The sequence below is a fragment of the Bipolaris oryzae genome (assembly GCF_000523455.1).
Source record: "Bipolaris oryzae ATCC 44560 unplaced genomic scaffold scaffold_219, whole genome shotgun sequence".
Classification (NCBI taxonomy): Eukaryota; Fungi; Ascomycota; class Dothideomycetes; order Pleosporales; family Pleosporaceae; genus Bipolaris; species Bipolaris oryzae.
Window position 1 is genome coordinate 12,827 of NW_006911495.1, and position 24,239 is coordinate 37,065.

Here is a 24,239-nt window from a genome sequence, read left to right on the forward strand (position 1 = left end):
CATTGCTCGAAGGCCAGAAAATGTCCTTCAAGTCATGTTGCGACTTGCTGAAGGAAAACGACGACGACTTAAGCAGTGGGTCTAAATCACGCCGTAGTGTGCGAAAACGAGCGCGCAAGCTTTTGAGAGACATTTATCAGTTCATAGGACCTGAAGTGTTCCTTCTGTGCACGTTGGGGCCATGTATCACGAGATTGGGTGAAAAGGCGTTGCATATCCGCCTTTCTACCATTCAAACTTGGTGGTGCTCTGCCCTAAAACCGCAAGGACTGACAACGGTTGCAACAGAGCTGTGCCAGGCCAAAATGGTTTTGTCTTTGCTTCAGTCGAAGGATGATAATTACAGCGGTAATAATAATATACTGCAATATCGATTGAGTAGTGCTTATTGCCTACAGGTTTACTAGGAAGGCGACTATCGGAGTACCCAGTTTTACCAGCTACAAAGCGTAATCGGGAAATTGAATCCGACGGGGAAATACGGGACATCCAAGGTACACTTAGTCTCTATGCTGCATCGCGCTCGGGGCTGATTGGCGCATTCTAGAACATAAGCGACAAAAGGTTCTCACGATTTCCCCCACCGATTCGAATCTCCCCATTGTGCAAGAGCAACCGGTACTTCAGAATGCCTCGCTTTAAGGAATCGTAGAAATTTTCGATGCATACATGTGTAACGCAATTAGGAGGGTCAATGTTGATGGGGAATCGAAAGCAGCCATATCAATGATCTTTCCTGGTTGGGGAGGACTCGTCGATTGTCTTATGAGTCTGGACGTCTGCCAATGGGGTATAGCACAACTTTCTATGGCTCTGTTCAACGCAAAGGTAGAATGGACGGAACACGTTCTGCATGTGGTTCTAGAGAATGGGATGAAGCTAACCACAGAGAGCTCTGAAGTTACTTTGAAGGGCGTCGAGGATAAAGTTATTAATAAGGTATTTGGTTCTGAGATATATCACGCGATTGCTGAATGCGCTATGCGGCGAAGGGAAATGGCAGAAGGGAGAGATGTAACCGAATGCGTCTCAATGATCCTTACATAAAATGGGGCCATCATCAACTTATCCCTAGGTTTAGAGAGAGGCCTACGCATTGAGAACAAGCTCTATACATAGGATGTTTCAATACCCTAATGATATTCCTCTTTCACTTTTCCGAATGTGACATACAGCTTAGTACCAGACTCTAAGATTCCTTGCCCATTAGGCATTCCAATAAGCTTCCTTGTCTGCTCTTTCCCGTCACTGTCATTTTCATAGACAGTGACATTACATCCCTTCCAATATATCATTTGACCCCTGCCCATAATCATTTTGACACGGTTCTCATCGACATTATCAAAATCTATTGTCGAGTCGAGAGGTTGTGCATCGAAAGCCTGATGACTGGTTAGATGAAAAATGATTAAGGATGGAGCTATTATACCATCGATATGAACTCAGTGAAGCGCCTGATAGCACAAAGATAAGAACAGGTCGGAACGATCGAGGATTGCGAGCGTGTGAGGGAGTAAGGCGAGTCCTAGAGGAGGAAAGAGGTTGACGTCGCACGCGTGAGAGGATCGAAGACTGAAGTAGGTAGCAGTCGTATTAAACTGCATCAAGTGGTTAGCGAGACATGAAGCTCCATAAACAACATTTAGATGACATGCGATGGTGTACCAAGGCAAGTAGGCGTTGATGCCCAACAAGTGAGCCCATACGGGAGTGCTGACTTACCTTGAGACGTGGTGGCTGCCTGCGACGACACGACTAATTGTCGTTGCACGGTCGCAGTAAAGAATAAGAATGTGCTACGGACTCTCTAGGTTCAAATGGAAAACTCCAGCATGATGACAGTTCATGATTGCCAATATGCCTGACAGAGAGACCAAAAACAGTGCTGGATGATGGTGTTGGGTGGCCCGTTGCCCCGCTATTTAGCGTCGGTACTGTCACGTGAACCTCTTCAGGTTGCAATGGGTACCAGCAACGTGAGTCTAATCGCATTCAAATCCAGCCACCCAGTGTGTAATATATTCCCTTCGGCTCAGATTAAGGGTTTCTCACCTCCGTCTTCATCTAGGATCATGATTTCCTAATCATAGCGCACGCTCTATTAACTGTATGACTCCATGTTAGAAGTTTAGGTGTCAACATGAACGAGACGAATGAGACGGACGAGACAGATGAGCTGCATTAATTGTTCGATGATCGATGTGTATGGTACTCACCATTTCGGTCGAGAGTGCTGTCTCCTTGTGGTACCTAGTCAAAATCTTGAATGTCTCAACTGCCATTTCCAGTTGGGCTAGAGCCTAGTCTTACAAGTAAATCCCAGCACTCTCGTCCGTCTCTTCCGTCTCGTCCGTCTCGTCCGTCTCTTCCGTCTCATTCATCTTATTTCTCCCTCCATGTTTTCTTGCCCTGCATGATTGCTCACGCATTTTCACCAAGGATTACCTACTAGCATTACAAACGCATCCCAGTAACTGCTAATCCATCACAATCGATTTAATCATTTAACATCTCAAGATAGTAGTGACGCCTGCGTGGAGATGTGAACTAAATAGTCTGGCACAAGAGCATTCCATATGTACATACTATCATCTACACTAATTGCAGTTATGCAGTACCGTTCAAACTACCTACACGCCTCAATTTAAGAGATCTAATTATCGGTATACCGTCTGCATTTCCCAGCCGTGTACTAGGATCTTTGCAAGTTTCGAGGAGCCACTTTTCATATGCATAATTCCCGTATTGCCTTGGCACGAATCGATGTATGGGGATATCAAGTTGAACAAACGTAAGATAAGAAGGGTTCTCTTCACCATTAGAAGGCTACCGTTCCCCTGTTTCGAGTCATGGTAAATACGAGGTGTCGAACGCATCTTGATTGACACACTAGTGCGATATGCCTGTTAGGAACATCTGCTGCCTTGATCCACACCAAGATCAAAGTGGTCTGCAAGCCACTTCATGGATATAAGCATATATACAGCTAGAGCAACATGAATCATGCATCTTAGTGTGATCTAAGAATGCGGCACTTGTTAGCTGCTGTTGCAGGCGGGTCGATCTGTTCCTATATGAAGAAGAGGCATGATTGTAAGCAATCCGAGGAGTACCAGGCGCGAGTAAGGTTATAAAGTTCAGTATAAAGACCAGTAGTCAATCTAGATTCGTGTACTTGCTTGATACATCCTCCTATCGTCTTACATTCTCTCTATAGTCATTCTTCTCTAGCACGACATGTCAATGCTTGCTACTTAGCTTTTTGCGCTACACGCTACCAGCAGAACAAGCCCTTAGTGTTAGCATTGATTGAGCTGCGCACCACGAGCTCTTCTTCGTTTTGACGAATTCATCAACTCTTTGTTACTTCTTGCCTTGCTCGCCGATCAACCTGTAACCTCACTAGCTTCTGGGTGTCCAAGATAGGAGGATAGTCTTCAATCTCGTACACCTGTAAGTTCTCTCTCCGTCTAATGTGAGTTAGCGAAGTCTTTCGTACGTAAACAGTGATAGGATGTACGAAGTGGTAAAGCTGAGAGTAATAGCAGCAGCATTCTCGGTGGCCTTCTAGGCGATTTGAGGCTTACGGTTGGCAGTTATCAGTATTTTCGCTTTATGTGCAAGCTCTCTCGCCATGGCAAGCAATCAATCGGATCGTTCTAATGATTCGGGCACGGATGCTTCAGCGGATCAGACAAACGCTGACAGAACGAATGGGGACGGACGCCAAGCCCAAGGCAGCACCCAAGGAGAAAGTGAATCGGTTCCTCAAGCCTCTGTGGCAGTTTCAGTGGGCACTCTGAGGGTCTCGAATGGTTCTATAACAGGGGAAGAATACCAGCAGTACTATGACTATGGCCAAAGTGACAAAAAACCTAATGGAGCGCATTGATTCGTTGCTTTGTAGAATTCTACTAGCCAATAGCGGACAACCGGAGGAATATCGTTCTTCCGACACCTAAATTTATAGAAGTGCCCCGCATGCACCGCCACGTCTTCCATTGAAACGATTATCAATGCACGTGTCATGTGGAGATGTTAAAAGTTCAGCGCCTGCCTATGCACGATCTTTCGTAGATCGAACTTCCGGCTTCACTAAACCAACATTGTCATGGTACTCTTCAAGCTTATACCTACACATTTCACAGAAGAAGCCCACAAAATCTCTGAAAAGATCGCCTTGCTTCCAAAAGATCAATGGAACGAGGTAGACTTCGAGAACAACACGCCAAGGCCACAGATAGCACTCTCGCATATTCCTGGAGAAGTAACGATCCCTTTTAGCACTGCGCTCAACAACAGTATAGTATGCTAGATGCTTATAGCATTGATGACACTTTCTGACTTCGAGAGAAGGTGCGAGATGTCCAGCGCCTAGTAGCAGATTTCGCGAAAGCGAAGATAAGGAAAGCTAAGCCCGAAGAATATCAACTTCCTCCCACAGTCCTCCGATTGCACATAAGCTCTCAGCAATCACCTCCTTGGCTAGAGACTTCCAAACACGATATTGTTATTCTTCAATCTCTCCATGCGCCACATAGTAACGCGAAGCTAAAGTTGCGAAATAAGTCGACCGGGGAGGCCGATGAAGTAACATTACAGCACGATGTAGTTGTGGTGGTATTCGAAGGGGTCATGTACCAGCCAGTGCCATTACAAACTCCAATTTTGACTCAAAAACTGTTCATTGAGCCAGCGGATGATGTGAATTAGTAGTAGTAGTTAGTAAACAAATCGAGATCTCCTAAACGCTCCTCCCCAATGCGAAGATTCCTGACCACCACCGAAGGTAATTCGCTGTCATCTTGATCTTCTTCCTCCCTAACATCACCGGAGCTCAGTGCACAGCGCGCCTCCCCCATTGCGTCTCCATTTTCTGATGGATAGGATTGATTCAATACCCCGTTTGAAGTGTTTGACGATGATCCCGGTCCGTAATCCAGGTCTCGAAAAGTGTATAAAGACTGCTTATCTTGAGATGAGCTGATGCATGAGGATGACTGCTGGCACAGTTCGACAGCAGTAGCCTTTAAGTAGTTTTCGTTACCTTTTTCCAATGACTGAAGGGTATCTGGGGTTTCTTCAGTTTGATGATCTCCTTGATCATAGGTTCTTGTCCCGGCAGTAAATTGTGGAGCTTGTGAACGAGGCGCAAAGCAAGTCTGCTCATTTTCTTCTATGCTGTCTGACTCTGTCAGGATTTGTAAGTCTTCATCCCCAGAGACCCTCCGTCGTTTGGCTGTATTCGTGCGTGTCGCCGCAGCATGAGCTGGCTGCTGGCTTTGTAGAGCATGGTAGAGTGGCACTGGTCGTTGCAGATCGAAAGACATGGTATGGGAAGGTGTTCTAACATCCATTCTGGATCCAGTTCTTGCAGGAGATCGTGGAGACGTACGCCGGGGCTGTTCGTTGTTGTATACGCTCGTCCGTTTTGGAGTTATAGTCCCATCTTGTACAAACCGTTCGATTTCTACGTGACGGCAGATCAATTTTGCTAAAGTGGTGCGGCCTACTGCAATCTCGGCTGCATCTACCCCTTGGACCAGGAGATTGCGGGCAAAATCTTCGACCACCATGAAATCGAGAGCCTGGGATTGCATTTCCACCGCTGGTAGCCTTTCTTTCCTATAGTTGCAGAGCAACTTTATGTCTTCTTCATTGGTGTTTTCCATGCTGTGACATGTTAGAGAATGCTAAACTTGGTTGTTTTTATGCTTACTCCCACTTGGAGCCATCTATTGAACAAAGAGAACCCGGCCCTCCAATTTCTGCAAGTTTCAAGTAAAGGCGAGAGTGAGTGTACCTCTTAGCCACCTTTTTCTTTTCGGTTTTAAGTCCTTCAGCGATCGCTTCGAAAGCGGCGGTTTTGCGGTCTTGCCCTCTTGAGAGTTCCACTAGCCGCAATGCTGCGTATCGGTCGACTGCATCTCCAAAAAGAATAACGTGCTGCCGATAGAGTGGGTTCCTTTGATTCACAGGTTGCTCTATTCTCTGGTACATCGCCTTTGCCTGTATGATCGGATCGGCTGGAATGAGGTCTTCACGGTCTTTGCATATCTGTGTCGTTGTCTCAACAGCAGTCATGCGTTGGGCAATTCTGTACAATTTTTTCAATCTTTGTTCTTCTGAAACGAACTTCTCGAAGTACTGTTCGTTTGGCGGTTTAGGGGTATCACGTGGCTGCTGTGGCTGCTGCGTGGCTACATCGGCGTCGCGGACCGGCTCCCGGAGCTGTTGGATAGCCGTAAACACATTGCGAGCCTTAAAACTCTCTGGAAGAATCTCACACCACTCAAGTACAGTCCCCTTTTTTATGAATTGATGGAAACATTGAAGCAAGGCCTAAGTACCGTTAAGTCATACACTAGCACTGATTCAAAAGGGATTACTAACTTTATTTTTAATAACATCAGATGGCTTGCACTAGCTTAATGCTTTCATCAACTCCTTTTCGTACTCATAATATGCCATTTCTCACAGAAAGGAAGCGGTGATGGTCGCGAAGTCGATGTGAAGGGGGATCCTAAAAGTAGTTTAGATTTGAATACCCGGTACGGGTGATTAAAACTAAACTACTTTGGGAACATCCTGTCATACAGGGATAACCCCCACCCTTCTGTGCATAAGCGTAAATCCATCGTTCAGACTGTGCCTAGTATAGTTAGGTGTGATTTAAGCACATTATTACCGCGCTTGCCACTTCTTGATCGCTTCACCACCTTACCAAACCCGCGGTACCGCCCTGGATGAATCTGATCGGCGTAGCGTTCAGTAAGAGGCCTTTCCGCTACAGGCTTCGTAAGCTGTGAAGGGCCTGATGTCGCCAAGTCTGCCATGCTAGTCTTGGGAAGCTGTCAACCGATGAAGCATTCTGCTATGTGATTGGATTGTACAGACAGGAGCTGTAGCCTGAACTCACGGTATTCGGCCCCTAGTCAGGCTATCGGGGCCGTACCGCACCGTTTGCCTCGTACCCGCGCTCCCGTCCGTGCTGTTCGTCGGCAGGCACCCTGGCTGGTGCCAGATTCCAGACAGCAGTCGCCTCTCGTTGCCTGAAGCGTTTCCAAAAGAACGACCCAGAGTCAGTTCAGTGGCTGAGATACTCATATATCATGCAACTTTCCTGCAAGGCTACAACGTCCTTCTGTTCGTTGCTTCACCGCCCTTGCGCCCTCCACCGGTTGCCTTCTTTCGAGCTAGGTCTGCTGACACAATGGTTCCATCTCCTGTAGATGTATCTCTGGTATGTGGCTTGTCCCTATCTTTTGGATCTAAAGTCTAAACGATAAGAGCGGAACTAACCTTCTAGCCTGATTCTCTAAAGGACCTAACATTCCAGAAAGATATTGTCGTTCGTCCTGAAGGTAAGAGACCTCGTTTTCAAACTATGCGTACAATTTGAGTAAACATAGATATTGACTTGTCATAGCGGACGGGAAATACCAATGCGGGCGTTGCCCAAAACGCTTCCTCTGCCACGAGCCATATCAATACCACGCAACGAAGCACGGCGATACCATCGGACATATTTACATCGAATCCAAGCAGTTGAAATCATATATCAAGGCCTTTCATGGTGTTTGTTGCCGTCGCAGTACCCACTATGTTCGAGTAACTATCTCGGAGTCCTTGGGATACAACTCTGAGATACGGCGCATAGACGAAGAACAGGAGTTAACCTTTGAAGAATTTCTTGAAAAAGATTTCAATGTTACGAAACCGTACAAAGAAACATTGGAAAGTATGGTAGAGTTACAAAGGCAATGTTACAGGTCGATTCACGATACAACCGTAGTAAGGACTTTTAGACATTCATTTTTGAACATATATCTGATTCCATGCAGTCAGGCCCCAAAATATTGTTCAATTGGGTGCGATCATGCTTTGCATGTATTCCAACCCCGAGGCGTTCTTGGTCTAGTCGTTGGACACCAGACAAAAGACCGACAGCGCTTTATTCGTCAACTAAGACTATTACTGCCAGCAATGGGCAAGATACGGTTGCAAATGATCCAACCTCAACTGCAAGCTGGCCTAGTACACCAGACACAGGGCCGACTTCTCTCTATCCATCGATAGAAGCCACCGATGCCAAAAATGGCCAAGATCTGGTTGCTAATGATCCAACCTTAATTGTAAGCTGACCTACTCCTACATATGTTACTCCTAGCCAATTACTTATACTACTGCTTTTCCAGGCAAAAACTCTTCTTCCTGAGAAGCTATCTGGAATCATCGCTGTACATGCTTTCTACTCGACTTCGAATGGTGTTCATGGCCACAAGGCACTTGTCGCAACCCAGTCAGATACTGTGATGCTCTTACAGCGAGTGGATCTTGACGCGCTTCTTTCACACGGGCGCATCATGAATCAACTGCAAAATATTGTTGGTGGACAGGCTTTCAAAGAGTTGTTGGAGTTTCAGGAGAAGCGTATGGATATCCTTGAGCCTGTTTATTGCGGTATCCTACCAGATGATTTGCCAATCGGAGTAGGCGAAGAGCTTTCGTTAGAGAAGTGTTCTCCAACGCTTTTTGCCCATGTCAACAACTGTATTCATATCTAGATCGTTCTGTAATATCATTACATTTTCCTTAGTGTTACACCCCTTTTTTTCAAGGAACATTGTGTGTATGGCATCCTGTACGGGTGTCCTCTGACTAAATTGGAAAATTGATGTTGTTAATTGCTCGAAGTGGGTGATACCTGGCTACTGGTTACACAATGTCTTGATTCCGATTATTCAAGCAGAACATCGGCCCATTTTGTCCCAAGCACCCCTTGAAACGTACTATGGTGACAAATGGTTAAGGCAAAAAGGATGTGATGTGGAGACAGATGGCATCTCCCTACCGATTTGGGCAATGAACACGGAGCCCATTCCTTTTGCATCTAGCCGATAAGTGCCTAAGCTCTTTAGAGAGCTCCGGTTAATTGACCGTGTACACATGCTAGCATCATGTCCCCCTTTTATAAGTCGCACTTCCTCCCGCTTTTCATTCATCGTAGCTATTGTTAATTGCTTTGTCGCAACAACACTGCTTTATTATCTTTCAAAGACACTTGAACACATCCCCTGTTTACTACAAATACTTAACATTTCTAAAATTCGGCTATGTCGTACCCTTTCTTTGTGGGCGAGATGGATTATCAACGTCCTTCGAACCAACAACAGCACGACCAAAATCACGCCTCCCAAAAAGCACGCCAGCCCTCAGGATATAGAACCTCCAAAGCTTGCAATCGATGCCGTAAACGCAAGCAAAAATGCAATGGAGAGTCTCCATGCAACAAATGTCATGAAGAAAATGGAGAATGCGAATATATCGATACACCACCAACTGCGTATAGTACCCTCCGCCTACTCACAGGTTTTTATTAACTTCCATTAGTCAAGAGATGACGCTGTTCAAGATACACAAGCTCGTCGATAATACAAAAAATCAAGTTTCCAGTTTTTCTGGCCGGCTACAGGCATTTGAGATGAATTTTTCCCATACACATCTTACACTATACGATCCTGAACCAAAAGGTACACCAGAAGCATTTTCGAACAAAAAGATTCGACAGCTATTCGGTGTCTATCTAAATCACGTTCATGTCCTATATCCAATTTTCGACAAGCCTGAGAACATATGCGTTCATTTTCAAGACGACATGAGTCGCACAGCAGAGCGGAACAATCTTGTCGAAACAAGCTTCGAAAATGCCCAGGCTTTATTGTTTCTCGCAATAGGAAGCTGTTTCCCAGATGCTGAGTATACAGGGGGCTCTGATACTAGACCAGGCATGATCTACTATCATTCAGCTCAATATATTCTCAAGCGTAAGTTTAGGGATCGAAGCATTGCTTACGCAAAAACATCAACTCTAGCTGCAATTTACACTAGCCAAAACGGAATGCTTACTAATAGCTTGATACACCTGCACGCTTCTCATTCCATTTACGCAGATGTTGTCAAAAGGTCAGACGATTTATTCTTACCTGGAAAACTAGCCTAATAATAACCAGCTTGACCGCGAGAAAGTGCCCCTCCGAGGAAGTAATGAGAAGCGTTGGGATTTTTCAGATTCTTGCAAGGTTAGTTGAGATGATGAGTCTGAGTACCCGTCTGACTCTTTTCCTAGCGATTTTCATGATGACGCCAGCATTGACTGTTCTATTCCTTACTCGGACGGCTGGAGAACATTATTTCCTGGAGAGACGGTGGAAGAGCCCGATTATGATGTTTTGTGGACAAGGATAATGCTCCAGATGGTACTCCAGGTTGCAAAGCGAATTCCACCACCAGATTTTGCTTCAATCGAAAGCTTCGATGATGAACACCTGTGCGCTTTCACAAGCTCCGCAGAGTTCAAGATCAACATTATGGAGCAATGGAGATCAAGTATCATCCCAAACTTGGCCTGGAATGATCAGGATCCACCGTCAAGTAACCATTTGATGGCTTCGCTACGAGCAGAGTACTACGGGGGTGTAGCTGCCTTGTTGTTACCGTACCTGAGAATTCTGAACTTTCTCGATCGAATGGAGGATTCAGACAAAGAGCTATCCAAAGGCCAGCAAGGTATCATCTATATCATCCATCAGTGGGCGAGATATGCTCTCAACAACATTACCGCTTTTGACTGTATCGGTGCAGTTGATGGTCATGTGTACAAGAAATTTCGGGGTACAAGCAGTAGTCTGGTAATTATGGGTAACCCTGTGAATACACTTAACATGTAAGTCAACTACTGTATTACCCATGATGTGTATCTAACACTGATTATTCGCAGTGGATTCAAGGCAGTCCTTCTTTTTCGAGCTATCGGTTCGACCCCACTTAGAAAACACATCGAAAGTCTACTGCAGCTCTCAGATGAAGATATGAACCATCTCTACCAACACACAGTCGATAGGTTGTCCCGATTTCGACCAACTAGTCGAATTCTAAACCAGGATCTCGAATTCTTGCGTATGCCCTGGTCACAAATGAGCCCAATCGTTCAGTTGCGTCTAGCTACCACATTGGCGGTTTAGGCAAAACTTAATTCTCACTACGCTCCCGGTCGTTTTTTGCTTTTGGAATAACACAGCCGATAATTAATTATAGTTCACTTCGTAATAGAATTCCGATTACATTTTCTTAGGCTCCTAGTAGAAACGTTATCATAGGATTTAGAGATATCCGATGGACGTGATCGAATATACGAAAAAGAGACCGAACCTAAATAGGATTTCGACTGCCAAGAAGTATGTCATTAGAGGAAGGTTGTTTGATTTTGTGTATGCCTCAGTTAGCTGTCGCCTTACTAACCACGACCTATCTATTAAGTTCGAAAGTATGTATATATAAGATTCTCCATTCACCAGACGTAGAAAAGATCCTCAAATTCTCATTTACTACTATGTCCAATAACGTTCAAGACGTCGAAGCTGCGTTGCAAACTATTAATCAGGCGCCTATTGAATCGCTGCTTGTGGATATTCGCCAGCTTTGCGAAGCAAACTCTGCGATCGCAAAGGCAATTTGTTCTCTAAGCTTAAGTTTGTACGAAGAGACCGGGCAATTTAAACCTCAGTTTAACGGTATAGGCGACTGCGCTAGTGCTCAGGCTAAGCCTCCACCCATTTCGGAAATCAACAACACGCAAGGCAGTGACCAGGTAACGCTGCACCAGTACAGGTCTAGACATGGCTTACCGGAGCATGCAGTTGTGAGGCTTGCACAGTACTGGATTAAGAAGAGACTAGCGGGAACTAGTCTACTTAATATTGTAGATGAAAATAGGGTGTTAGATGATCTCCGCAAAGCTGTAGTTTCAAGTACTCCTGTATTTTTAGCACTGATAAGAAGTATGAAGAAGAGGAGGTCCGCTACCAGCTCGAGACGCTAAAGAACGCGCGTATGATAGCTACTTCAAGTGTTAAAATTGCCGCTTTCGTTGTCTGTGCATATTAGTTGGTTAGGCAGTATGAACACGTCGACGGCTCTCCAAGGCTTTGCCCCTCGGCGGCCACTGGAGCAGTAGGCTGAGCCGGGTTAAATCAACTTAGTAGAAGTGATTTGAGTTAATGTCTAACAGGAAATGTGTCAAATATTGCAGGCGTCGTGGCGTTGAATGGCGAGGAGTACGATGCAAGCTTTTCACCGCTGGCTCAACGCCTAAATTAGTTGCCTGACTTCCCCCTGTTTAGCTCTAACCTTCCCGATTATTGCGCCACACAATCGGGAAGAATTTGAGATAGATTAAAGTGTTTCCCATTCTATCTCTCGTGCAAAACCACAAATCCCAAGTTCTACAACGAGGACTATACATTGCCCAACTAGATCTAGTACGAGCAGGATTTTCAATATGGAGCCCGCAGAAATCATAGCGTTTGTGAATCGGGAGAACGCAGAGTTACAGAACCAAAGTCATCAACTTCTCGGCGAGCTTCAAGAAACTCGGGACCAACTTTCCAAAGCGCGTACGCTGAACGACATTTACCAATATGAATTGCAAGCCCAAGCTTTTCAAATATACGTGGCTAATGAGACAATCACCAATCTTAGCCATCATATCTACTTTCTACAAAGTTACATAGCTCATGTCGAACACCAATCAGATCAAGCAATGCGAGCATGTAGGGAGACGACCGAGTATTATGAACGGGAAATTGCCGCCGGAAGATGGTCGGGTCACCAATGGAGCCAGGAAGCGGCAAACCTCAGTTCCAGCGCAAGGAATCTTCATCACAATGCCTTCGCCAACTTCAAGGCTAGCAATACAAGTGACGAACAGAAAAAGGACCTTATGCAGAAGATCATGGAAATCGAATCTACCGTTTTGTTGAAAGAAATCGAGAAAAACAACCTTAAGCAAACTCTTGAGGATAACAGAGCTCGTCTAAAGAAGGTTTGCATCACATCTTCTAAAATGATCGAGACTCAGAACGATTTGAATCGCAAACTTGCCGAGACAAACGTCGTGCTTCGCTCGAAGGCGGGAAAGAGTGCACGCGCTCTTCGCATGGCTAAGGACGAAAGGGAAAGTTTGCAAACAAAGATCAAGAATGCGGAGGAGGAATTACAAAAGTGCCGAGAAACAGAGGAGCAACTCAAGAAGGCTATAGAGAGGGAAGTACAACTTGAGCGTGAATGTCAGCATTCACTTGCTAAAGCAGAAGATCTCCGAACTTCAAATGACTTCTACAAGCGCCAGGATGCAAACCAGACGCAAACTATTTTCAATCTAAAAAGATTGGTAGCAAACCTGCAGAAGACGGAGCGGAATGAAGGATACATCAAAACTATCACCACCCATAAGGCTGAGATTGCGCAGCTTGTTGCGAACGAGGTCCGACTTAAAGACGAGGTTCAAAAGCATCAAAGGATCGCTATCAAGGCTTTAGAGAGGATGAAGGAACAGATCAAGATTGCAAATGAGGCAAAGAAGGAGGTGGCTACTTATAAAGGACATGCTCTGGCTGCAAAACACTCGCTGCTAGTCAGCCTATCGCATACTAAGTTCGAACTTGCCATAGAAATTGTTAATAATGTTTTCAAAGGGTTGAAAGATATAGATTCCGAGGAAAAGGCAAAACAGGCGATTCACAGCATCAATGGCTATCTTGAACAACAATCCAAAACAGTCGAAGACTACACCACTAATGTAATGTCAAATAGTGCTGAGGTACGAGGAGTGATACAAGACCTTCAAGGCCATACCCCAAAGGAAGCAAGGCCAAATGAGTTTGGGAGCTTCATAGATTATGTACGAGGGTTGCAGCATACGCTCGAGGCAGAGGCTAAGAAGTAGAAGAATAAGCTTAACGTCTAGCACAAACGTTTACTAGATTATTAGCTTATCTCTTCCTGAGAAAGCGAGATGCCATGCAAGGCAATCTGCACTATTAATATTGTAGTGTTGTAGCATATGACTAGATTGTCAGCATATATCTAAATTTCTTTTCGGCGTTAATAGGTACCTTTTTCACTCAGCTCACTACCAGCAATGAGTTTTCATCTTCTCGTGACTATCCCCCTTGGTTGACTCAAATTCGATCACGTGTTATGCCACAGTACGTAGCTAATTAGACTTAGGTATTAACAAAAAATGACAACAGGATTTATGGATTAATTTTTCAGACAATAGGAAAGATTATGTGTGAGGAAAAGATCTTAAGCTTAGCCCATTAGGCATGTTCCAAATGCATTGCAGGAAATTGCATAAATGGGACTAGTCAGATACAATTTGCTATATCATTGATCCCGTTACTCTACAAAAAAACAAAAACATGTCTGTCATGCCTTACCCTTACTATGCCTCGCGATTCAGGCGCTTATCCCTAATAAGAGTCTATTATATCACTCATCATTCCTGCGGAGAAGCATATAAAACAACTTAAAGAAGTTAACCGCCGAACTTTAACGAGGCAAAAGAGCAACTAGGTACATAGGCTATTTAACTTAGATGAGTTAACTAACTAACTAGTTAGTAATGCTTGCGATCCGTGTATAGAACTCGTATCAAGAATCATATAGAGTAAGGCAAGGATGTTACTATAGATGTGTTAGGACAAATAGGATGGCATAGAGATCCTTTTTAACTATAAAAAGAGCTTTTTTATAGGCATATGTATAGTATTTATATGCAACATGCAGCAAGGACGCAGCGCTAATAACGGGTAAGTATCGAAGTAGTGGCCACTTTCAAAAACTAACAGGAGCTTGGATTGAACAATACTTAAAAAGAAGCAAGAGAACTCTAGATAATGTACTAATCAGCAGTGGGAGTAGCCGCATTCTTAGAAGCCACTAAGTTTCCAGCACCTTCCCCGGGGCAAACCGATGTAGTAGTCCCATTCCTGCACATGTAACTGCCTACTTGCTCTTTGAAAGTACCAGATACCTCCTTTAGGCCGGGGTACCATTGCCCTTCTCCTTCTCCATCTTTATATACCGTATTACATGTATCATCACTAAATGATTAGAGGCTTGCTTATAGACTTAACATAAGATCGGACATACCTAAAGAATTGGCAGCATAAACCTAAGTCGATTACAATAGACGCGACATTATTAAGCCTGTCGGCGGCTACGCAGCGGTCGGATGATATGATTGGTGCAGCACATTCGCTCCATGCTGTCTTTGAACAAAAGTGTAACTTCGCCTAGCCGTTAACTTTGATTCTAAGCGCCTAATGTTTTGCTTACCCTTCGCGGGCAATCAGCTTGCTCAACACGGTTATGCTGAATATCTATTAACATTGTCGATTGGGCGAAGACATTACCCAATAATGCGCTTGTAAAACACCAGTGTTGATACCGCATATTGAGGTTAGGTAAATGTTTAATACTAAGCTGTAGACTTGACTAGTAAAGGATGCATTCTGTCCTGCATTATATATTTAAAAACCTGACCTTCTGAGGTCTGCTCTATTTCTATATGCACTTTAAGACGGACTTCAATTTATGCACGCGGACTACTAATTAAACACCATGCATTTATCCTTAGGGTGTTCAGAACGGCTAAGCAAGTAGTCTAGACTTCGATAGAACTACAGTTAGACTCTTTAACTAGTTCGCATTTAACATTCATTGTAACGGGCTGAACGGCCTTCGCCGCTTCTTCTCGTCTACGACCTCGCTTACCCACCTGCCTAGTCTAATTGTTGCTTAGGCAATATACTTTGTATATAGATAGCTCTATAGCCAAGACTATAGCTCTCTATCGAATATAATTTCTTGTATAACTACATACAAACAGCATCGTAACTCGCCCTCAAATCTAAGGACCCCATATAAATTACAGCCCAGGAGGCTTAAAGCGGCTTTTCCTTAGCAGGACACGTTAATAAGGTGATACTAGGTTGTAACATGAGAGGTAGTTTTGGGCCCTTCGGTTCTATAGAAGCGCCGAAATGAGTTCTTATGTATAACTAGCTGGATCAGAAGCGATTGTTTTGCCGTCACGCGCCAGACGAGATAAATAGAAGTAGTATTCTTAAGATACTCAAAAGAACTTATAAGAAAGCATCACTGGATTGCCCCAAACGAGTGTAATAGCGAAATCTATCCATCCTTTATCCCCGTTGCATCTAGTACTACCACAAACACGCGGTCTTGCTATGTATCTCTGATAGTGAGTTCTTTCTGTGATAGCCCTTCCATCACATCAGGAGTGCCATCACTGATGACGGTGTCTTAGCATGAGACAAATCATGTGATCCCTAACGCTGCGACAATCGCTGCCTCCAGCGGGATCCTAAGTGGTTTCTATCTATTTGCGGTCAGCTTCAAGAGACGACATCATTCTACTTGTTACTTGTAACATACGCACTCAAAGTAATCATATTCTGGACTATTTACCTATCGTTTGCTTCCCGGAGCTCAGCCTATTACGTCCATTACTAGTTATGAGTCGAAAAACACTCTAGTTACGTCGTGACGGACTAAACTTCAAATATCACGTCTTTATTTAACGTGGCTCTATTTAATTGCCTTCAGCTCCTAGGTGACATTACGGGCGTTCTAAGAATAGGTACATCGACTCAAAGATTAGCTTAGAGCGATTCTCCCGCCAAAGGTGCTAAATTTGGCTACGTCAAGGAAGAGCCGTATATTCGGCACTTGCGTGAAATCGATCGCTGCGCGCGAGCCTGAATTAACACCTAACGAAGATGTTATGTAGTGTGCGGCCAGCTGGCGCACAGAAAATTCGTCGCTTGAAAACTGATCTGGGTGAGTTACTTCCAAAGATTGTACACCCGCAACTGTGAGTAACCATTTCCTTAACCGACAGTGTCCTGCATATAGATGAAACAGCTGTCTTAGTGTTAATATAAAACCTAATGAACTGAGCAAAGCGCTGTGTGCTGCATCGCGAAACTTTCTTTTTATACACGTCGTAGTGAACGTTGGTTTTAGAGGAGAATGTGGTAGTGACACGAACAGTGGGTTTACTCTCACCATCCGTAGCACGTCCAATGGTGTCAGCCTGACTTCTTTGCAAAGACGGTCGCGCAAAGAAGGCACATACACCCACAAATCAACCGTACGATCTGGAACATCGTCTACCTTATACCAAGATCCTTTGATAGGATTAATAGACGCTTGCATTGGCACACTGAAACTCATAAGAAAGTCTCCCTTCGCATCTATGTCTGAAACAGCGCGAACGCGGCCCAGTTGATACTTGTCACAGTGAAACCGTACAAGGTTAGAATGTCCTGTAGTGCTGAATTCGACTAGTGAGTCGAGCGTTGTCGCTGTCGGCGTGAATACTGGAAATGTGCCCAACAGGTAGATTGTGAGCCTTCCGTTCCCATGAGAATTCAAGTAACGTTCTGTCGCGTGCAATCGCTGCTCGAGTGCATAAGCGCCGTCTCCAAGCAACATTAGTTTCATGCCCTCTCGTGAGAGTCTTTCAACCGCAGGTACATCCCACACTAAATCTCGGATCGGCTTAAGATATTTTTCTTTTTCCTTCGCAGTCAAAATACACAACTTCAAGTTAACTAACTTTGCTGCGTCGAAGGCGGACACACTATCCAAGATTCTTCTCCGAATTGGCGAAAGAAAGAGAAGGTATCCAAGAGACGTAATACTTTTCTCCACATCGCTACTTGCAATATCTTCTTGTCGGGTATCATTGGCGAGCCTTTGGTCATACAGAAGTTGTGGTAATGGGGACATCTCGAAAAACGGAAAGCTGTAGTTAACCGGTGAGTGGCGACAGCCTGGACATCTTTGTTAGCCTTTTTGGATGGAGTGATTACATAAAGATCAGAGCATCTGTTTACATATATAAGACACTATATTGAGATTGCGTTGTATATATGCTCGGTAGTTCAGGATCTTATAAGCAAAGATTGGGTAGCTATATGTCAATAATATGACGGCAGGTAGGTCAGCCAGCTATCGCATTCCTAGCGTCACGATAAGATGATGGAGAGGCACGTGCGTAGCACTACCAATAACACCTGATCCCCGTACACATCATGAGCAAGGGTTAGTAACCTCTTGAAAACAATAGCCCCTAAGGTATATAAGCTGTTTGAGGGCACAATAGTCCATCATTTGGCTTTTAGCTTTGCAAAAGATGGAAAGGACAACGCAAAAGTAGGTCTTATAGTGAATTATCTGTTCAACGCTAAGCCTTCAAAGTACCGATATACTCGACTTCAATCCTACTTCACCAAACATCCGCGCACTTCAGTTCTCATTACGCTCTATATTATCTGAAGATGAAAAATTCCAAGCATGCATGGCTATACGCAACGAGATGCTTTCGCAATAAAAACAAGCTGACTGGCTGTTTACAAAACTGAACGAGGTTATGATAGAAGAGTGTTACCGTTATAGAAAGAACGAACAGCCGCAGCTAGATTCTCTCGTTGATGCGAAGCAATGGGAGCAATTCGTCAATACGGCACAATCCAAGATTAGAACAAGTAAGCAGTGTCTCGCTTCGCTTGTTAAGACAGCCCAATATTGGGGTATGAATAAGGTTCAACACTACGAGTGGGCTTCGATGGGACTCAAGTACTGTGATGTACTTGCAGCTGCTGCTTCTCGAAATCCTGTCTGGGAAGACGCCCGGGTTAAGCTTAACCAGCTACTTTTGAGAAGGATTACAGAAGGGCGTTTTCTAAGAAAGACATTGAATCCTTTCTACCTGGTCGACTTGGAGCACCTTATTGCTTGGACAGGCAAAACCGACTTTGAAAGGAAAGGCCGCAGAGCATACACTCTGAAGTATGAGACAATTGCCCAATCTGATCTGCCAGTTGACTATGTACTTGACCGGTTCGGTGTCATTGCGGCTGCAGCATGTCAATCTACTCCATCAACATTCACCGCGACGGAGCTTGAAGTCCCATATTATCCGCACAAAGTTGCGAACATATTCACAAGAAGTGCAACAACCGTCTTGAATAGCCATCTTTCTCAGCGATGTGCTCGAAACTGGAAAGTATTGCGTCTGCTACTTGTGCAGGGTTGTTTTGTATTGATTATGCTTTCTTTGTTTATATGTACGAATACAGGCCATCAGTTGTGTTCTATGTATATTAGTCTGATTGAAATCATAACATAAAGTCTCTGATTAAGGTATAGGCTAGGGGGCGCAGGAGAGAATTAAACGATACGTGTATCGATAATTTTAGAGGGTCCATTACTTAGTTAAGTTGTAACTACTATGTGAATCTCATTTTTGCGATCAAAAAGACTAGGACAGCATCTTCGCAAATCTGCTAGGACTCTAACCTTAACACTCGATGTTCTGAATAGTGTACACTTTGTCTCCCTCGACGACGCCGCACGCATCGCCCCAGCCAATCTCAAAGTCATCACTCTTTAGGTTGTTTAGTTTAGCGTTAGGTGCACATTGTGCATCTACAGAATAGTAGCTAGTTTCCATCCTAGGTGCGGTGTTCCAATCGCAAACATCGGAAGCTAAGTTTTCTGACCTGCGATGGAGCTTTTTAGGCGATGCTAAGACGTTGGATTTGTGAATATGGTAGTTTTGCCTAGAATGCTTCCTACTATGACGATTCTTGATATATCTCCATTCACTTCTAGCCAGCTTTGCCCCGTACGAATTGCTGTAGGCTATCGAGTCTTCATCACAGCCGCTAGATTTATCTTGCTCACCTCCCCTTAGTGACTCGTTACTAGGATCTAACAGTGCAGTAGAAGGTTTTGTAGGGACAGTTTTAAAGCTTGTGTAAGTGCGCGTGGTGGCACTGCTAGAACCTGAACTGATCTGAACTGCTGCACAGTTCATGAAAAATTCATGCTCACGGTTCAACCAGATCCAAGCAAAGACTGCTATACCTGTTGGTATGTTTAGCGGGACTTTGAATTCAAACACCTGTGGCATGTCTTTGTCCCTGTGAGGGCAGTTCCCATGATATGAAGCCGCGACTTTCCATGTCTGACCTTTATCCACAGAGAATCCAATTTGGCAGCTTCCACCGTAGTGAGTTGATCCTGGAACACCGATACTATACATGTAGTCGGATAACTTAAAGTAAGCGTCCTGGCCAGGTTCCCATGTGACTTGTGGTCTGCCCTCCTCTGTATCTAGAAGGGCAAGATGACCACGACAATCGCCAGGGGAAGGCAGTGTTGGCTCTCCTTGAGAATTGCAGCATCCAATTGGAAAGTTGAACTCCCTTATCCACCTGTGTTGTGAAAGAGTTGGCTTCTCTATTACCACCGAGAGGAGGCGGATACCACAACGACATGTGTGCTCGAGCTGTAGTCACTAAGGATGCTAGGAGGATTCGCACTACATACATCGTATAACAGGTGTGTAATTGTCAGACTGTGAGGGGTTTTCTGATTAAGGACACGTTTGGATCACTGTGATAAAAGACTGTGATAATTGATGGGAGAATTGATCTGATTGTTCTGTTTTGCGCTCCAGCGGCGCGTAGGCGCGCCGCCTTATGAGCGTAGTCGCTATTTGCTTTTTTTGTCTCAGATAGGTGGCTAAGTATCAGCCTTGCCTAGGGGTGAGCCTTGGCACTCGGCTCTGATCGGCCCGGATCACAGAATCCAGGTGCTCCATCACACCTAGATTCTGTCACTTATTTGACAGTAATGTATAGAGCCCGTGACGATATCTGGTCAAAAAAGTCGACTCTGACAGGTCTATATAGACATACGCAATCAAAAATATGACTGAGATATTATTTAGTGAGTGTAACAATGGAACGTGTGGCGTATATATGAACTCAGCTATTGCCTGTGACTCATTGCTCGTAGTGCGGGGTTGTCCCTTTGTCGAATACAAACATTCCAAATAGCAGGCTATGATGTCACTATAGATATGATTATGATGGTAGATGCTATAAATGGCTAAGAATGCTTCTTTACATCATAGCATAATAACCCTCTATGAAAATGGGAGTGGCACGTTTACAAAGCCACAAGCAAAGCTAGGTAAATGTACACCTGCTAGTTATACACAAGGGGTAATATCGTAAGGGTAAGAGACAATAACCCTTTAGTTGCATCATGTTGTGAGGTACAAAAAGCAAGGTCATGTTACAGGGTAGAACTGCCTTATTAGGCAGGAGCCTTTGGCAGTTTTCCTGCCGACCACAGGGATTGTGGTTACACTGAGACGCAGCAGGGAAGGGGACGGCGCAGTTGTAGTGAAGCAGCAGGTATTCGCCATTTGATGTCCTCTTCATCAAGCACACTCCTACTCCTGGCATCTTCGAATAGTATCCTAGAGCGCTTTATGTGAGTACTTATTCTTCGATTTGCGGATGGTGATGCGTACTGTATGCAGTTTTCGCCTTACCCTCTATCGATAGATTGCACCATGCCCGTCGTATTCCTCTGTGTGACGTCTTGCTCACATCTGTCCACCCCGGATTTCCGACATGTTTTCGCACGCTATCTTTAAGAGTTTTCCAGTTTTCCAAGAACGGGGCACACTCAACCGACCCAGACAATACGAGCAGGTACTCTCCATAATAGGGTGCAGTAGTCGTCATTGTGAGCTTTGATGTTTTGGAATGAATTCTGGATCAAACTCAGAACAGCAGCGGATCTAAAGGACTAAATAGCATGCCATATCTTCCTAGTGCCTAGCCCGACGACTGCTCAAGTTACAATTAAGAGAATACCACGGAAGAGCTCGGATGACGAGAGATATTACCGGCTATTAAGTCAACGCAACCGGCCCGCTACGGAATCGAGTAGCCGCTCCAATCAAAGTTACCCAGAAAAAAAGGTCGATCAATTGCGAGAGAACCTATCTAGTCACACGTCTATGGACTAATGCATGGTGATACAATCTCAACACCTCGTTGAGCGGGTACAACAATTTGATCATGTGACAGTAATCGCCCGACCTTAGTCATGCTGTTCCTACAGATTGGACAAGCTACATAGTTTTTGTTTGACTCTCTAGGAGAGCTTACCCACGTTAAAATGCAGACTCGGCAATACACGTGGCCTTAATTGTTAGTTAATTCACTATCTTGATTACATAATGTCAACCTACCGCAAACTAGAGCAATACGAATGGAACTTCCAGCGTCTAAGCAGATAGCACATTTTAGATTGTAGAGCCGTAGCGGTCTCTGCCACCCAAAGTCCATATGGTCGGCATGCTGGCAAGGAAGAAAGGGTGGCACACCCGGAAACTGGACACAAAGGCCACAAATAACCTTCTCACTATTAGCAACATAACTTAACATGAATCGCAATAGACTTACACAACGACAATCCTTTAAAACATACACAAGACTGGCTTTTTCGCTACCTGCTTCAAGTATTTTTGAGCATATAGCGCAGTGTTCTGCCTCAGTGGTAAGATCGATACAAAGTGCTTTTCGAGTGAAGGGCATTACTGAATGGGAAAACAATACAGCTTAATGTAATTTGTCGATCTTGTAATATAGATATAAGAGGATTGTGAGAAACTCTGTTATGTGTATCTGGTTAGATGTAGTTTGCACATAAATGGTGATTATTAGGCACTTGCAAGCCTTACTTATAACCTTTATCATGATGCTTGCCAAGAGGTAAATTGAGGGAATATCCATTTAAAAGTCATACTATCTACACTTAGCAGTCCTAGTATCGATGTGCTTCGGGACGCGGCCTTACAATATTCTCAGGCAGTTCGGTGAGCGCTTCAATATTGGGAGCTTCCTTGGCATAAAAGTCACAAATATAGTGTACACAACTAGATATATCCTTGCTTGCACAACTAGCATAGTAGTAGTTATGGACATGAATAACTGGGCTACTGCTGTCCCTTAAAGCTATCTCTAGTAGGCGTTGAGTTTTGGCACAAGTCTTTCTTGAACAGACTTCAACATCTTGAACGTATTGGGCGCCTCTAGATCGGCGTTTACCGCAGAGTAAACAAAGATTTTTTCTGGTATTATGCGCCATGAGACTAGTAAAAAAGCTCAAAAATAAGGGCTTATCGAGATTGGAAATGCTTTAGCGCTTAGAATACTGTAAAACAACTTTTGGTTAGTAGTAGGAAGTCTCGCTCTTATACCTACGATACAGTCATAGATAAACGTGACCTCATTTCTAGATTCAGGAACACTATAAAAGCTGCATACACATTTGCTTCGAGTTAGATAAATTATATCCGATCTTTCTGCATAGTGTGAATTATTAGTGTGTGTACGTACAACATACGGAGTCGTTATCTAGTTAGTAAAGACAGTGCGTTGAACATGTGTGCTACTTTGGCCTTGATAAGAGGCAACCCGAGTGATATGCCTTGGCTCTGCTATAGTTAATCGTTCAAATAAGTCTTAATACAGAACGATCGATGTCTAAGTCATATTAGATAACTACATAGAAAACTCAGATTAACAAAACAGATTTACAGCCCCAGACAGGGACTAATCTACAATAGCTGATTTGGTCTAAATAGTAAACTATTCAAGAGAGTGACAATCCCCATCTTACTAACTAGAAGTTATCAACTGGCAACATGCAATACATGCTATATCGAGTAGCCAAATGGATGGTTTTACTCACAGTTTCTAAATAGTTGTATGTTCTTGCGCCGTCTAGTTTCATATTCTCTGGAAAATTGGTAAACGTCTTCGTTAGGAGTACACTAACAGGCAATCTGCCCATCAGCGGTCGCAAAAAGCGTGTTCTCTTTCTTTTGTCAGCATATCCAGATGTCAGTACTGTCACACCACTTACTAAGACTGATTTTAGTTTCTTAAGACTCTGATGCAGGACCCTTGTCCTCAATATAAGTGCAGGTAAGATTAAGCGCTTCCAAAGAACACTAAGTGCATATAAGTAAATTGTTGCCATCTCTGCCTAGATATAAGTTTAAAAATTCGAGAAATTAGAAGGAGTAACTAACGTCCATCCCTGTGGGTCGAACATCCCTCCGCAACGAACCACCAACACTGCCCAAGCACCTTACGCCCAAGCCACGGAGGCTCTTAGACATAAATACATATTTGTATGCTTGCTAGATCTACCTCTATCTATCGCAAGCCTCAAATAGTAAAATTACAGCGATCTAAGGGACATACGTGAGTCTTTCGTGTTAAGCGTGGGAAGGTGCGACACCAAAACACCCCTGTCCTACCTCTTACAGAAGCTCTACTTGCCTGTTCGGAGATTGTATATAACTTAGAGTAAGCTAAAAAATCTTTAGCCACACTATAAAGATATGCAGCCTCTGTTCAGATGCGCTCCGAGTTTTTCCGGCTCCGTGTGCCAGTCCTTCGCATTAGCGAAAGGATTTAAAACGC

At 44.2% G+C, this 24,239-nt stretch overlaps 12 protein-coding genes across 12 annotated transcripts; 7 read left to right on the forward strand and 5 right to left on the reverse strand.

Moving 5' to 3' along the window:
* Positions 1–726: 726 nt before the first annotated feature.
* On the forward strand, positions 727–1,397 carry COCMIDRAFT_107789 (uncharacterized protein; the record flags this gene model as incomplete). Its single annotated transcript, XM_007694472.1, has 3 exons — positions 727–1,026; positions 1,082–1,164; positions 1,211–1,397. 3 exons carry the CDS (start codon positions 727–729, stop codon positions 1,395–1,397), a joined length of 570 nt encoding a protein of 189 aa, XP_007692662.1.
* A 2,237-nt stretch (positions 1,398–3,634) lies between these two features.
* Positions 3,635–3,892, forward strand: COCMIDRAFT_107787 (uncharacterized protein; the record flags this gene model as incomplete). The annotated part of the gene is made up of 1 exon (XM_007694473.1): positions 3,635–3,892. One exon carries the CDS (start codon positions 3,635–3,637, stop codon positions 3,890–3,892), a length of 258 nt encoding a protein of 85 aa, XP_007692663.1.
* A 1,537-nt stretch (positions 3,893–5,429) lies between these two features.
* On the reverse strand, positions 5,430–6,339 carry COCMIDRAFT_77899 (uncharacterized protein; the record flags this gene model as incomplete). Its single annotated transcript, XM_007694474.1, has 2 exons — positions 5,430–5,673; positions 5,720–6,339. Coding segments are annotated over 2 exons (864 nt in total), but the record flags the coding sequence as incomplete, so codon positions are not given.
* Positions 6,340–7,838: 1,499 nt separating this feature from the next.
* Positions 7,839–8,567, forward strand: COCMIDRAFT_107795 (uncharacterized protein; the record flags this gene model as incomplete). The annotated part of the gene is made up of 2 exons (XM_007694475.1): positions 7,839–8,135; positions 8,199–8,567. 2 exons carry the CDS (start codon positions 7,839–7,841, stop codon positions 8,565–8,567), a joined length of 666 nt encoding a protein of 221 aa, XP_007692665.1.
* Positions 8,568–10,047: 1,480 nt separating this feature from the next.
* COCMIDRAFT_107823 (uncharacterized protein) lies at positions 10,048–11,024 on the forward strand (the record flags this gene model as incomplete). The annotated part of the gene is made up of 3 exons (XM_007694476.1): positions 10,048–10,082; positions 10,130–10,726; positions 10,781–11,024. The coding sequence occupies 3 exons, from the start codon at positions 10,048–10,050 to the stop codon at positions 11,022–11,024; spliced, it is 876 nt and encodes a 291-aa protein (XP_007692666.1).
* Positions 11,025–11,413: 389 nt separating this feature from the next.
* On the forward strand, positions 11,414–11,779 carry COCMIDRAFT_64157 (uncharacterized protein; the record flags this gene model as incomplete). The annotated part of the gene is made up of 1 exon (XM_007694477.1): positions 11,414–11,779. A coding segment is annotated over one exon (366 nt), but the record flags the coding sequence as incomplete, so codon positions are not given.
* A 561-nt stretch (positions 11,780–12,340) lies between these two features.
* On the forward strand, positions 12,341–13,786 carry COCMIDRAFT_40914 (uncharacterized protein; the record flags this gene model as incomplete). The annotated part of the gene is made up of 1 exon (XM_007694478.1): positions 12,341–13,786. The coding sequence occupies one exon, from the start codon at positions 12,341–12,343 to the stop codon at positions 13,784–13,786; it is 1,446 nt and encodes a 481-aa protein (XP_007692668.1).
* A 960-nt stretch (positions 13,787–14,746) lies between these two features.
* On the reverse strand, positions 14,747–15,300 carry COCMIDRAFT_107802 (uncharacterized protein; the record flags this gene model as incomplete). Its single annotated transcript, XM_007694479.1, has 3 exons — positions 14,747–14,948; positions 14,998–15,134; positions 15,184–15,300. The coding sequence occupies 3 exons, from the start codon at positions 15,298–15,300 to the stop codon at positions 14,747–14,749; spliced, it is 456 nt and encodes a 151-aa protein (XP_007692669.1).
* Positions 15,301–16,527: 1,227 nt separating this feature from the next.
* On the reverse strand, positions 16,528–17,664 carry COCMIDRAFT_30303 (uncharacterized protein; the record flags this gene model as incomplete). Its single annotated transcript, XM_007694480.1, has 1 exon — positions 16,528–17,664. One exon carries the CDS (start codon positions 17,662–17,664, stop codon positions 16,528–16,530), a length of 1,137 nt encoding a protein of 378 aa, XP_007692670.1.
* A 199-nt stretch (positions 17,665–17,863) lies between these two features.
* COCMIDRAFT_30304 (uncharacterized protein) lies at positions 17,864–19,091 on the forward strand (the record flags this gene model as incomplete). Its single annotated transcript, XM_007694481.1, has 4 exons — positions 17,864–17,873; positions 18,005–18,090; positions 18,347–19,004; positions 19,087–19,091. 4 exons carry the CDS (start codon positions 17,864–17,866, stop codon positions 19,089–19,091), a joined length of 759 nt encoding a protein of 252 aa, XP_007692671.1.
* A 146-nt stretch (positions 19,092–19,237) lies between these two features.
* Positions 19,238–20,273, reverse strand: COCMIDRAFT_40918 (lytic polysaccharide monooxygenase; the record flags this gene model as incomplete). The annotated part of the gene is made up of 2 exons (XM_007694482.1): positions 19,238–20,156; positions 20,209–20,273. 2 exons carry the CDS (start codon positions 20,271–20,273, stop codon positions 19,238–19,240), a joined length of 984 nt encoding a protein of 327 aa, XP_007692672.1.
* Positions 20,274–21,233: 960 nt separating this feature from the next.
* COCMIDRAFT_107827 (uncharacterized protein) lies at positions 21,234–21,482 on the reverse strand (the record flags this gene model as incomplete). Its single annotated transcript, XM_007694483.1, has 1 exon — positions 21,234–21,482. One exon carries the CDS (start codon positions 21,480–21,482, stop codon positions 21,234–21,236), a length of 249 nt encoding a protein of 82 aa, XP_007692673.1.
* Between the last annotated feature and the right edge of the window lie 2,757 nt (positions 21,483–24,239).